The 12,310-nt window shown below is 50.7% G+C and overlaps 1 protein-coding gene across 3 annotated transcripts in view; it reads left to right on the top strand.

Annotated features, from left to right (window-relative positions):
* Positions 1–10,798, top strand: part of DENND2A (DENN domain containing 2A) — a 101,040-nt gene extending 90,242 nt beyond the window's left edge. For all 3 annotated transcript variants that reach the window (XM_040260000.1, XM_040259999.1, XM_040259998.1), the window contains exons 14-19: positions 2,650–2,827; positions 4,560–4,601; positions 7,347–7,464; positions 7,846–8,097; positions 9,481–9,567; positions 10,455–10,798. In XM_040260000.1, coding sequence (XP_040115934.1) covers positions 2,650–2,827; positions 4,560–4,601; positions 7,347–7,464; positions 7,846–8,097; positions 9,481–9,567; positions 10,455–10,486 — 709 coding nt within the window. In that variant the 3' untranslated portion in view covers positions 10,487–10,798. The remainder of the gene's footprint in view (positions 1–2,649; positions 2,828–4,559; positions 4,602–7,346; positions 7,465–7,845; positions 8,098–9,480; positions 9,568–10,454) is intronic.
* The last annotated feature ends 1,512 nt before the right edge of the window (positions 10,799–12,310 follow it).

Raw genomic sequence — 12,310 nt, 5'->3', positions numbered from 1 at the left:
TCAACTCTTTGCATGAGGTGGCCAAAGTACTGGAGCTTCAGCTTTAGCATCATTCCTTCCAAAGAAATCCCAGGGTTGATCTCCTTCAGAATGGACTGGTTGGATCTCCTTACAGTCCAAGGGACTCTCAAGAGTCTTCTCCAACACCACAGTTCAAAAGCATCAATTCTTAGTCCTCAAAATTCAAAGTTTTAGAACAAAGTAAATTCAGCACATTCAGTGATCTATAGATCAAGGAAATTAAATATAAATGATCAGCAATTCACTAAAAGTATCAACATTCTTTCTACCACTTATCTGGTAGAAAGTGATGCCTTAAGAAATAAAGCTCCTATGCTTTTCAAGACAGTTTTTTAAGTCTTTACATTTATTGAATCCAGAGAGAAAACAATGATTTACAGAATGGGAAAAAAAAAAAAGTGTGTGTCATGTCTGAATGCCTTAGGATTTAATTTAGCATAATGGATAGGGTTTACTTACAGGTTTAAAAACTACATTTGCTAATATTTTTATAGTGTAACCTAATATTTCAGTTGTGGAAAGAGGCCGTTAGTAGTTATTAAAGAGTAAATAGTGACAATAATAGTTACAACCTCAGAGTGCTATTGAGAGGTGTCTGTTGTTGTTCAGCTGCTAAATGGCATTCAAGAAGATCTTTTAAAAGGCAGAAGTCACTTAACTGCCCACTACTGGCTGAATTATTGATGTTGCTCTCTTGGTATAAGTCTGAACTTTAGTCTGTCTCACCCTTACTCAGCTAAGAAAGAAGGCATTATAGTGATAACAAACAAAATGTTGGGGTAGCATCTTTCTCATTTTGAGGGTGATCATTTGAAAGAAAACATAAGACCAAGTATCGGTGAAATACATGGCTGCTCCACTACTGAGAGGTATCTCAGGACTCCAGTGAGTATCAGGAGATTGATTATTTGCTAAGAGAGAGAACAGGACGATCAGGAGACATGCTGGTGAATGGACAGGATTCAACACGGCTCTTACTAGGTTGGGCTTCCTTAGTGGCTCAACTGATAAAGAATCCGCCTGTAATGCGGGAGACCTGGGTTCGATCCCTGGGTTGGGTAGATCCCCTGGAGAAGGGAACGGCTACCTGCTCCAGTATTCTGGCCTGGAGAATTCCATGGACTATACAGTCCATGGGTTCCCCAAGAGTCGGATGCGGCTGAGCGACTTTCACTTTCACTTATTAGGTTAGGAGCCCCCAGATGGAAGCAGGATCAAAAGGAGGGCTAGTGCCTATGTTAAAGATGTCTCAGGGGGAGCCAGATTCAGAGGAATCTAAATGATTTGGGGAGGGTTGCTTTTTTATTGCAGTAAAATATACATAACCATAAATTTTACCATTTTAATAATCTTTAAGTGTTTAATTCAGGGACATTTAGCACATTCACAATGCTTGAGGCCATCACTACTCTCCATTTCCAGAGCCTTTTCATCATCTCAACTGTAATTCTGTCCTCTTTAAGCAACAGTGTGCCCTTCTCCCTTCCTCCAGCCCCTGCTAACTTCCCTTCTACTCTGTCTTGGCGCATTTGCTGATTCTAACTCCCTCGTGTAACTGGAATCATACAGTACGTGTCTCGTTCTACCTGGCTGAGTTCACTTGCTAGCCAGTATCTTTTAGTCCACTTCTTTTCTTCTTAAGTAAACCAGAGCTAAGTAATTTTGTTGATGGGCTCAAGAAAGTTTTATGGCAACGAGATTATGGGTGTGCGGCATCATGGGAACGCAGTAAAGGCGCCTTCATGCATCCAGAACTCAGCTTCCTTGCAGCTTGACGTGAAGAGAGCACAGCTGAGAAGCAGGGCGAACATTCAGAAGGTGTCCTAACAGATGCGGTGCTGGTTACCGGGAACCGAAGATGACCCGGTATACTCTTGGGCGAAACCACTGGGCCCTCACTTTGGTTTACTCTTGCATTAGACACTTCTAACAAGCTTCTAGAGTTTCCAACCCCATAGCATTTTAGAAACAGCATATCAGGATGAGAGGAGAGGGGGACCGCTGGGAGGAGGCTCACTTAGTCATAAGGAGCGATTTCGAGGAAGAAGAGAAAGTCTGCTCTCAGCATCTCGGAAGCCGCCAGTCGTCACTGTGCTGCAGCTCCGCAGAAATGGTGTAAAAGCGATGCTCCCGGATAATCCACCCGTTCATTCCACAAACCGAGCACACACGCAGGCACGGAGCAAAGCCTTGTGGATCACACACAGTTGTCAGGCCCGGCGTTCGCCAGTGCAAGGCTACACTGTGATCATCCTGCTTTAAGAGGGACCGAGTCTGTCTCACAACGTTGCTATTTTTCTGTGTTTTGAATTCTGGGCAAGCAGTATATGAATTTCGCTTTTACACAACCGAGCCATTTGGAGTGGACGGCTGCGCCTGAACACTGAAGGACGTACCCTGTCTCCCCCGACCACACCTAGGTGTTCACACTTGGTGGAGAGAACGTGGGTTCCAATCCAAAGCCTCTTCACTAAGGAGCGCCCACGGGAAAGGAGGCTTTCGTTGTCTGGGGTTTTTCTGCGGCTGGGGGAGGGGAGGGGACTGGCGTGTGAGCCCTTCTCTCGGGCGTCTCCGTGGAGGCGGCCCACCCTCCTGAGGCGGCCCTTCCTCCTCTCTCTCCCGCCGCAGCACCCTGTCCACGTGCTGCCACGCGATGGTGGCGGCCATCTACCCCTTCGCCTGGCAGCACACCTACATCCCCGTGCTGCCGCCCGCCATGATCGACATCGTGTGCTCGCCAACGCCCTTCCTCATTGGGCTGCTCACCAGCTCGCTGCCGCTGCTCAGGGAGCTGCCGCTGGAGGAGGTGAGCTGCCTGTCGGGGCACGGGTAGGGGGAAGGGGCTGCCTGCGGCTCTGCCAGCAGGCAGGGTCAGGGGAGCAGCGGGACCCCACTGCTTTGTGAGGCAGCACCCTCCTGCCAAGTCACCTTCAGCAGAACCTCTTGACTGCAGACTCAGTTTCCCCTCTAAATGAACCTACAGCCGTGGACACCCATTGAGAAGGGCTGCAGTCAACTGTTTGTTGCTGTTGAGTCGTGTCCCACTCTTTGCGACCCCATGGACCACTGTCCTTGGGATTTCCCAGGCAAGAATACTGGAGTGGGCTGCCATTTCCTTCTCCAGGGGATCTTCCCAATCCATGGATGGAAAGCTGTGTCTCCTGCATAGGCAGGTGGATTCTTTACCTCTGAGCCACCAGGGAAGCCCAACAAATGATTTACTCGATTTTAATACACCTAGTCAGTAAAGAGCCATCTGCCCTATCCTTTCCCGGTTCACCCCTCTGTCATGGGAAGAAAGCACACGAAGAGCTCATGGTAACTGGCAATCATCTTTGGGCCAATAATAGTCTTGAGAAGGACTGCGTTCCTATAAGTAGGTCGTTTTTTCGTATCAGTTAAAAAGGCAATAAGCTAAATGTGTTCAGTGATTGAGTTCTGGATCCAAATGAGAAAAGCCGGGCTTAGCGTCTCTGTGATTATTGAGTCCCTTTCCTCTAAATGGTTTCTGTCTCCAGTACTGAGAGCTTCCAGCAGTCAGAGCAGAACCGTGGGGACTAAGTGATGCTGCTCAGAACAGCCAGGCCTGAACCCTCCCGGTGTCCCGAAATGCAGCTCCTCTAATTGCCCAGGTGGTCCTGCAGTCCTGTTAAAGATTAACCAGCAGACTCAGGTCTTTGAGTGTGTGTTTGTGAACTGCAGAGGGTTTTCCTGGGTGCCCTGTGAGCCTGCAGGTGGCTCAGTTCCACCCCCCAGGAGAGGGTGTGAGAAGGAAGGACAGCCCCTCTCAGCTCCCAGCCCCTGGGTTAGAGCCCATGGTTCCTGCTGTTGTGGAAACACGGCGGGCACGCAGGCCCCCTGCTCGTCCTCCATCATAGCCAGCGGTCCACACTGTGTGATCCCGTGAGTGGCCGCCTCCCCAAGTTTTGTGCCCTAGGCCCTTCACTTACCTCTCCCTAGTTGTGGCCCCGGGCTCAGCCTCACTCTGAGGAAGGAGGACGAAAGTGCTTTACCTGAGAGCCTTGACTCATGGAAGCCCAGCACCTACAGCTTGGCTTACTGTCCCGTTGGGTCGTCCTCTGGGTCTCTCCCCTTTTATCCCATTAAGAGAAATGACAAGACTAAGTGGGTAACTGGGAGGTAGGGGGAGGCCTGGCGGAGGTGGCCCAATCCAGTGGAATGGGAACAAGCTGGGGCTCTAGCCGCTCTCTGTCGCAGTGACCCACACACTAAAAAACAGTCAGAGCCGCTCTGCCTTAGCCAGTCCAGAAACAGGGCAGGAAGTCCAGCCTTTGGCCCACATGTATCCTAGCCTGCGGTTACAGTGTTGAAAGCATGCATGTCTGGAAAGCTTTTTCCCCGCCTACCCCTTCATCATCTGTGGCTTCAGTGGCAGTGTCAGGAAACCACAATTGGCCCACTCCACCCCCACCCAGCTGCCTCTCTGGGTGCCAAGAAGGAAGAAGGCTAACAGTCCGTCTCTATATTCTGGAAGCCCTCCCTACTAACAGTAACAGTCCCTTTTCCTCACCTCATAGGTCCTAGTGGTCGACCTCGTCAACAATCGGTTCCTCAGACAGGTGAGTAAGAAGCAACCCAGCTTCCACCCACTGCTTGCTCTGTTTGCACCTCTTTGATGTTTAGAGCTCACCTTTCCAGCTCTGTGGTGGGCCTGGAATTGCAAAGCAGGCCAGCAGGCTGGGGCAGTCCCCGGCCAGGGCTTGACTGAGGACAGGACAGAAGGCAGGGGCCAAAGAAGAGGAGTTTGGACAAGGGATTGATTCCCATGGGCTTTGTCACAAAATGGTTTGCTGACAGAATCTTTGTATAGGTTATAACTGTAGACACTTAACCTTTTTCAACATGCCTTTAAATATTTGACAACAAACTTCATGATATAATATGAAGTGGAAAAATCAGGGTAAAAATTATTTGTTGCATTTAATCTTTGCTGATCTTTTTTTTTTTTTTAAAGGATAGAAATGAGGGGGGAAAATACATATATATAGAAAGAGAGAAAGGAAAACTCACCAAAACATCAATTCTGGTTGTCTTAGAGTGGGAGACTGAAAAGGAGACAGATTATGAGCAATTTTAGATTGTTTTAATATTTTCATACATTTTCTATAATGGTCATAAACTACTTTCATTATCAGAGAATGAGGGTTGGGTGCAGTTCAGTCCCTAGTGGGGGAACCCACGTGCTCCGTGGCACGGCCAAATAAATAAAATAAACTTGGAGTGGCCACTGAAAAGATATGCATGATCATGCTGTTCTTTATCATTGGTTCCATCTGCTTTCACTTCCCAAGGGCCCTCTGGGTAGGCCCATCCCCATGGCCCTCCTGCTCTGAGACCCAGATCATAAAGCCAGATTTCAGTCATACTGGTCATCTGCCCTGACCAGAGCCCCCTGATAAGAATTAGCCACCTTGTGGGGTGGAGCACTGGGAAACATTTATTGAGTAGCCACTTAGGTGCAGGGAACTTTCACAAGTTAATAGTCCCAGCCTTACTGAGCTTTTATTGACATATAACATATTTAAATTTAAGATGTACACCATGATGATTTGACATACGTATACATTGAGAAATTAGAACCACCAGACAATTAGTTAACCCCTCCATCCCCTCACATAATTACCTGTGTATGGAGAGATAACACTTAAGATTTACTCTCTTAACAACTTTTAAGTATACTTTACCTATAGTCACCAAACTAGACATTGGATTCCTCAGAATTTACTCGTTTTATAGCTGGAAATTTATGCCCTTTGAGCAACATTTGCCCTTTTCCTCACCCCTCGCCCCTGGTAACCACCTCTCTACTCTCTTTTTATGAGTTCAGTTTTTTATTTAATTTTTTGAGTTCAGTATTTTAGATTCCACATATAAGTGAGAACATACAGTATTTATTTTTTGCTGTCTGCTCTACCTCACTTAGCATTATGTCTTCAAGGTCTATCAGAGTAGTCACAAAAGCAGTGTGTCTTTTTTATGGCTGAATAATATTCCATTGTGCATGTATAGGTATGTGTATGTGTACATACATTCTCCCATTTTGGAGGCTGCCTGTTTGTTTTGGTGATTGATCGTTTTACTGTGCAGAAGCTTTTCAGTGTGGACTCTGACTTGTTAATTCTTGCTTTTGTGGCTTGTGCTTTTGGTGTCGTATCCCCAAAAATCATTGCCAAGATGAGTGTCAAATAGCTTTTCACCTGTATTTTCTTCCAGCAATTTTACAGTTTCTGGTCTTACATTTAAGTCTGTAATCCATTTTTTTTTAATCCACATAATCTGGGGGAGAGGTACAAGATAGGGGTTCAATTTCATTCCTTCGTATATGTATGTCTAGTTTTTCCAGTACCATTTAGGTAAGCAACCACCCTTTTCCCACTGAATATTCAGCTCCCTTGTCAAATATTAGTTGAGTGTATATGAATGGGTTTATTTCTGGCCTCTCGATTCTGTTCTGTTTATCTTGTTGTTCAGCCGCTGAGTCATGTCCAGCTCTTTGCAACCCCATGGCCTATAGCACGCCAGGCTTCCCTGTACTCCCCTGTTTGTCTGTGTTTCTGTTTTTATACCAGTTGATGCTGGGAAAGATTGAAGGCAGAAGGAGGAAAGGACAACAGAGGATAAAATGGTTAGATAGCATTACCAATTCAATGGACGTGAGTTTGAGCAAGCTCCAGGAGAGGGCAGGGGAGGACAGGGAAGCCTGGCGTGATGCAGTCCATGGGGTTGCAAAGCATTGGACAGGACTGAGCAACTGAACAGCAATAACACCCATATTGTCTTGATTACTGTAGCTCCATGATGAAGTTTGAAATCAGGAATTAGGATGCCTCCAGCTTTCCTAAGATTGTTTTGGCTATTCAGTCTTTTATGGTTCCATACACATTTTAGGATTTTTTTTTCTATTTCTATGAAAAACATCATTAGAATTTTCATAGGAATTTGCATGCAATCTATAGATGGCTTTGAGTAGCACAGACATTTTAACTATTCTTTCAATCCATGAACATAGAATATCTTTCCATTTATTTTATATCTTCTTCAGTGTCATTCATTGCCATCTTATTTGTTGCATTTAATCTTCACAGTGAGGTAGCCCGTTTTACCAAGCAGGGAAGCTGAGGCTCCTGTAGCTTGTTAAGAGTGGAATCAAGACTCAAGCCTCTGGTTCGAAGTTGTGTTCTTTCCACTAAACCAGGAACCGTGCCGGGCCTGCCCTGCAGAATCCACTGTGTCCTTTTGGCCGGGGTGCAGCCACCGTCCCGGGAAATGCTGGGACAATGACTCCCATTTTTTCTGCTTTACAGATGGACGATGAGGACTCCATTCTGCCCCGGAAGCTTCAGGTAGCCCTGGAACACATTCTGGAGCAGAGGAATGACCTGGCTAGTGAGCAGGATGATGGGCCCCCAGACGGCAAGCGAGGTAAATGCTCAACCACCTCCCAGACTGCACCCCCGCCTCCATCCTTGGAGTCAGGGAGCAATGAACTATGGGCATGTCCGTTTGACATGGGGTTAAGTCGGAAAATGGGCAGCGAGGTGTACAAGGAGAGAGGCTGGCACTCATCCCCTTCAGCAGCGAGTTATAGGAAAAACCTTTCCCACCCCACCCCCAGTTTAGCTCTAAAAAATCTGTTTAAAGGTAGGGAAGAAATGACAGGCTCACTGTGGGGAACGTCTTTCATGGATCATCACAGTCGGCCTTCCAGGGACCTGGAATAGCATCCTTGTCTTTTCTGACTGGTTCGTCCCAGAGGCTCTGCCTCCACCCTCAGCGGTCCTGGTCCTCCCTTGCTCTGCTCAGGCCCTGAGTCCAGCCCCTTGAACGAGGTGGTGTCTGAAGCCTTTGTCCGCTTCTTCGTGGAGATCGTGGGCCACTACTCACTGTTCCTGACAGCGGGCGAGCGCGAGGAGAGGACCCTGCAGCTGCAGCGAGAGGCCTTCCGCAAAGCCGTCTCCTCCAAGAGCCTCCGCCGGTTCCTGGAAGTCTTCATGGAGACCCAGACATTCCGCGGCTTCATCCAGGAGCGGGAGCTGCGCCGGCAGGATGCCAAAGGTCGGGGGTGTCGCTTTCCCTCTGCTCCCCACGCCCAGAACCCCGCTCCCGGTTCCCGGTGCGAGTTCTCCTCTGTCCTCATCTCCCCAGCTTGACCAGACTCTCAGGGACACCCTTTCCCTCCTCTCTAGGTGGCGTCTCTCCTCCGTCTCCTCTTGTCCCTTCTGCCCTCCTTCCTCACCCTCTCCCCTCGGCCCTGGGGCTGGACAGAGGAGGAGAAGCTGGCCCGCGCGCCCTCCGCTCCATGTGCCGCCACCAACGCCCAGCGGGCTGGCCACGGGGAAGGAGGACAGCAGAGACCCCGCTCCCCGGCCTGGGGAGCCCGAGGGCCCTCTGTCCACACACCCTCCCCACCCCCGTCCCCCGCTCCTCAGGTTCTCCTGTCTCCCTCAGTGTCCCTGTCCCTGTTGCTGGGTTCCATCACGCCTCCAGAGATCAGGAGCGGGAAGTGTGCGGAAGAGGATGAAACCGTTCCTGTCTCTTTCTTCCATGCTCTTTAAGTCCTTTGGGGAATCTGAAAGCTAGAAATATCAGGAAAGGCTGCCCCAGGCGGGACCTAGGCCAGAGGACCGGAGAGATAGATAGATGATTAACCCTGAGGAGAGGCCACCCAGTGACGAGGGTCGGGGGTGCGGGAGCAGCTGGCCCAGGCCTGGGTGTCCTCTGGGGCCACGATCGCAGACCCTGAGCTAAGGCAGCAAAGCTCCACATCCCCAGAGCTCTGTGCAATGCAGAAAGGGGGGCTGTCGTACTTCAGATGATTCTGATGAGGGCATCTGGAGAGACAAGAGAAGGTGGGTTAGAGCCTAGGAGGAGGCATACAACTCCTGATGAAAGAATTCACTAGAAACCTCCCGGGTACACCCACGGATCACTGTTTGATAGAAGATCAGGGGGAGATGAAGACAGTAGCCTGAAGCTCCAGCCCTGAGTGAGAACTGAAGGTCCCTGCCCGCTGAGGTGACCCGCCCGCCCCGCCCTCCTGAGTCCCTAGACGGGAGCCACACTCCCAGGAGGCAGGCCACTTGGCCAGGGGTCCTCTTATGGGAGATCTCAAGGAGAAGGGAAGGGCCGGGACCGTCTGATTCTTCTCTAAAACCACGGGCCTGACAAAGTGCAGGTGCTTGGAAGGTGTTCGTCGAGGAAAAACAGGACTTCACGTACGAGCTAGCTTTACAGCTTTCCAAAGACAGTTACTGCACGAGGCTGGGCAATTATAAGGTCAGGAAAAAGACCCTTCTAAATCTTACGATTCAGGGCATGTTTATAGAGCAGCTCCGTCTCAGCGGCAAGGTTTCTCTTGTTTGCGGCAGTAAGGAAACCAACACGTGTAGAAGCACCGAGAGAAGGAGCTAAACTGGTTAGGATTTCTCTTGTCAACAGGTCTATTTGAGGTCCGAGCCCAGGAGTACCTGGAAACACTCCCCAGCGGAGAACACAGTGGTGTCAACAAGTTCCTAAAGGGACTAGGTGAGGCCCAGGGGTCTGGGTTCCCGGCAGCAGCCCCCGGGGCCACGGGGTCTTGGCCAGTTCCTGCCACTGGGGCCGGGGCTCATGACACTAACCTCTGAGGCCTGCGCCCACTGGGCCCAGTTGGCATCTTACCACCCTCCTGTCCTGCCCTGTCCCCGGAGCGGAAGCTAAGGACACACAGCCCTCTCCCTGCCCTCCTGGGCCCTGGCTGCATTGCTCTTCTTTCACTCTTACTTCCCACATCTTCAGTCTTTTGGGGAGTGGGGCTTAGAAATATGATGAATGGAACCAGAGAAGGGGGCCTGGCGGCAGAGACCTGAGCCAGTCTCCAGATGACCCTGAATAGTGAAAATGTAAAAATTTCAGTAAGAACTGCAGTTTAACCAGCCAAAACAGGCCCTTGCTAGGAAATAGAGGAGGAGAAGAAAGGAAAAAGCATGAGAGAGGGAGGGAGCAGGCCCCAGTGAGGAAGAGCTGCGGTGAGGCCAGCCCCTCGGAGGGCCTGCAGGGGTCCTGCTTGGAGCCTCACCTAGGGGGGCCGGTGCCTGGGAAGGGGCCACCACCTCCTGCAAGGCCGGGCCTGCGTTTGTCCCCCTCAGGGCTCCCAGGGAGGCGTGACAGTCCATGCTTCCTGTACCACCTTCTCAGAAGCCACTGACAGTCTGCAGCTCTGACAGTCTTCCCTTCAAAAGACCCCTGTTCACAGGGGAGGCGCATGAGGAGTGCAGGGGTGCGCAGGCAGGGGAATCCCCCCAACACTTCTCCTGGGCCCTGGGGTGAAGCTCGGGGGGGCGGTGTGGGAGCCCCAGCTGGTGTGAAAAGGGCAGGATTTTCACTTGGCTCCTCTGTCTGCCTGGTGCAATGTTCTCGTTTTCTTTTTTTAGGCAATAAAATGAAGTTTCTCCACAAGAAATAGCCCTCAACCCAGACTCCAGGGAAAACTTCCTCCCAGGGCAACCACATGTCTTACAAGTCCTGGCGGTCTTCCTGAGAAGTCGGTCCTTGGTTGTCCCAGGTGCTGGGATAAAGGCCTGGATGGTTTCCGCCCACCCCTGGGGTGTCCTCAGGGACAGGACCCCAGAGCTGCCGGCAGGCAGCTTCTTCAGAACAGCACTGGAAATGGGACCTGGGACCAGGCACGTTCAAAGGGATTGTTTTGGGTTGTTGGATTTGGGGCGTTTGTTTATTTTTTTTTAATCTTAGATATTAAAAAAGAAGAAGAAAAGTGTTTGGGTTTTTTTATTACGCCAAGGCTGAGACAGCTGTCGTGTCCTGTGTCATGAACCTTTCCCGGGTTCATCCTGCCTGGCCGCTCACACTGGGGCCAAGGGGAGGAGACTGGGGAGGAGCGGCCCCAGGGACTTGGAACCGAGATGCTCCGCGGGGAAGAACTGGGGACAGGCACCGTGGTGACACCCGCAGGCAATGCAGACCCCACGCCGCGGGTGTCAGGGCGGGAGTCCTCTCAGGGAAAGGATCGCAGGGAGTGGAGTGCGCTCTGTGCTGGAAAGGAGGACAGGGGACAGCAGCAGGATTTGGTTTCCTGGGATGAGCAGCTCTTTCAGCCCAGGCGGTGACGCCACCTGCTGGCCGAGCCCGCTTGTCGTCATGTCGCCGACGCCTCTGGTACCAAATGGTCCTGATTCTCCTGGGCGGCCTCTTTTCCCCTCAGAGGCCACAGAGCCCGCCCCTGCCCGGGAGTCCACGACTTTTACAGGTATACACAAAAAGAGGCTCTCTCTTCGTAAGATGTTAACAAAATATTCTTAGGGCCCTAAAGTTTACGATGCTGCTCACCTTAAAGTCCGCAACCCAAGGCCATTCCTATTTCACTGCAGGAGATTTTCCCATCTCCGTGTAGGGCCCAGAACAGCACATGTAAAGTCATACACGCTACACATGTAGGATGAATGGAGGGACTTCTGTTGTCATTAAGAAGAAGCATCAACGTTGGGAACATACATGATTCGAATGAACTTACAAAAGGGAAAGAGACTCACAGACTTAGAGACCGAACCTATGGTTGCTGGGAGAGGTGGGGGAGAGGTTGGGGGGAAGGGACCGTTAGGGAGCTGGAGACAGACGTGTACACACTGCTATATTTAAAGTGGATAACCAAGAAGGCCCTACTGCACGGCACAGAGCACGCTGCTCCGTGTTCTGTGGCAGCCTGGATGGGAGGGGAGTCTGGGGGAGAATGGCTGTGTGTTTATGCATGGCTGAGTCCCCTCACTGTTCACCGGAAGCTATCGCGTCTTTGTTAATCGGCTATACCCCAATACAGAATAAAAAGTTAGAAAGAAAGGAGCATCAAACCTTTGGGGACGGCTTCCTCAGACGCGTACAGCGAGGGGAGGAGGCAGGAGACACGGGAGAAGGCTGCACTCTGGGGCGCCCCGTCCTGCCCTGGGGGGAAGAGAGCCTTGGACGACACAGGCACGCTCTCAAAGCAGGCCTTGGGGGTCCCCGCGGCCAACCCGCTGCCTGGTATCCCACCAGGTGGGTTCCCTCTGGGTGGCACCAGGAACCCTACAAAAACACACAAAAGGAATGTGCTCTGACCCTGGCAATGACCCTGGGGCTGCCCGGCAGAGGTTCTTGACCTTTAAGGAGATGGGAGCAAAGAGTCTTCCAAGAAAAGGACGAGAGGAAAATGAGGAGAGGTCGACCTTTCACCCCATACTAGGGGTTCTTAACTAAAGTCATGGTCCACCAAATTGAATCCAAGATTTGGTGTGTC

The sequence above is a fragment of the Oryx dammah genome, unplaced genomic scaffold, assembly GCF_014754425.2.
Source record: "Oryx dammah isolate SB20612 unplaced genomic scaffold, SCBI_Odam_1.1 HiC_scaffold_18, whole genome shotgun sequence".
Classification (NCBI taxonomy): Eukaryota; Metazoa; Chordata; class Mammalia; order Artiodactyla; family Bovidae; genus Oryx; species Oryx dammah.
This window is presented reverse-complemented; position numbering and strand designations above follow the sequence as displayed.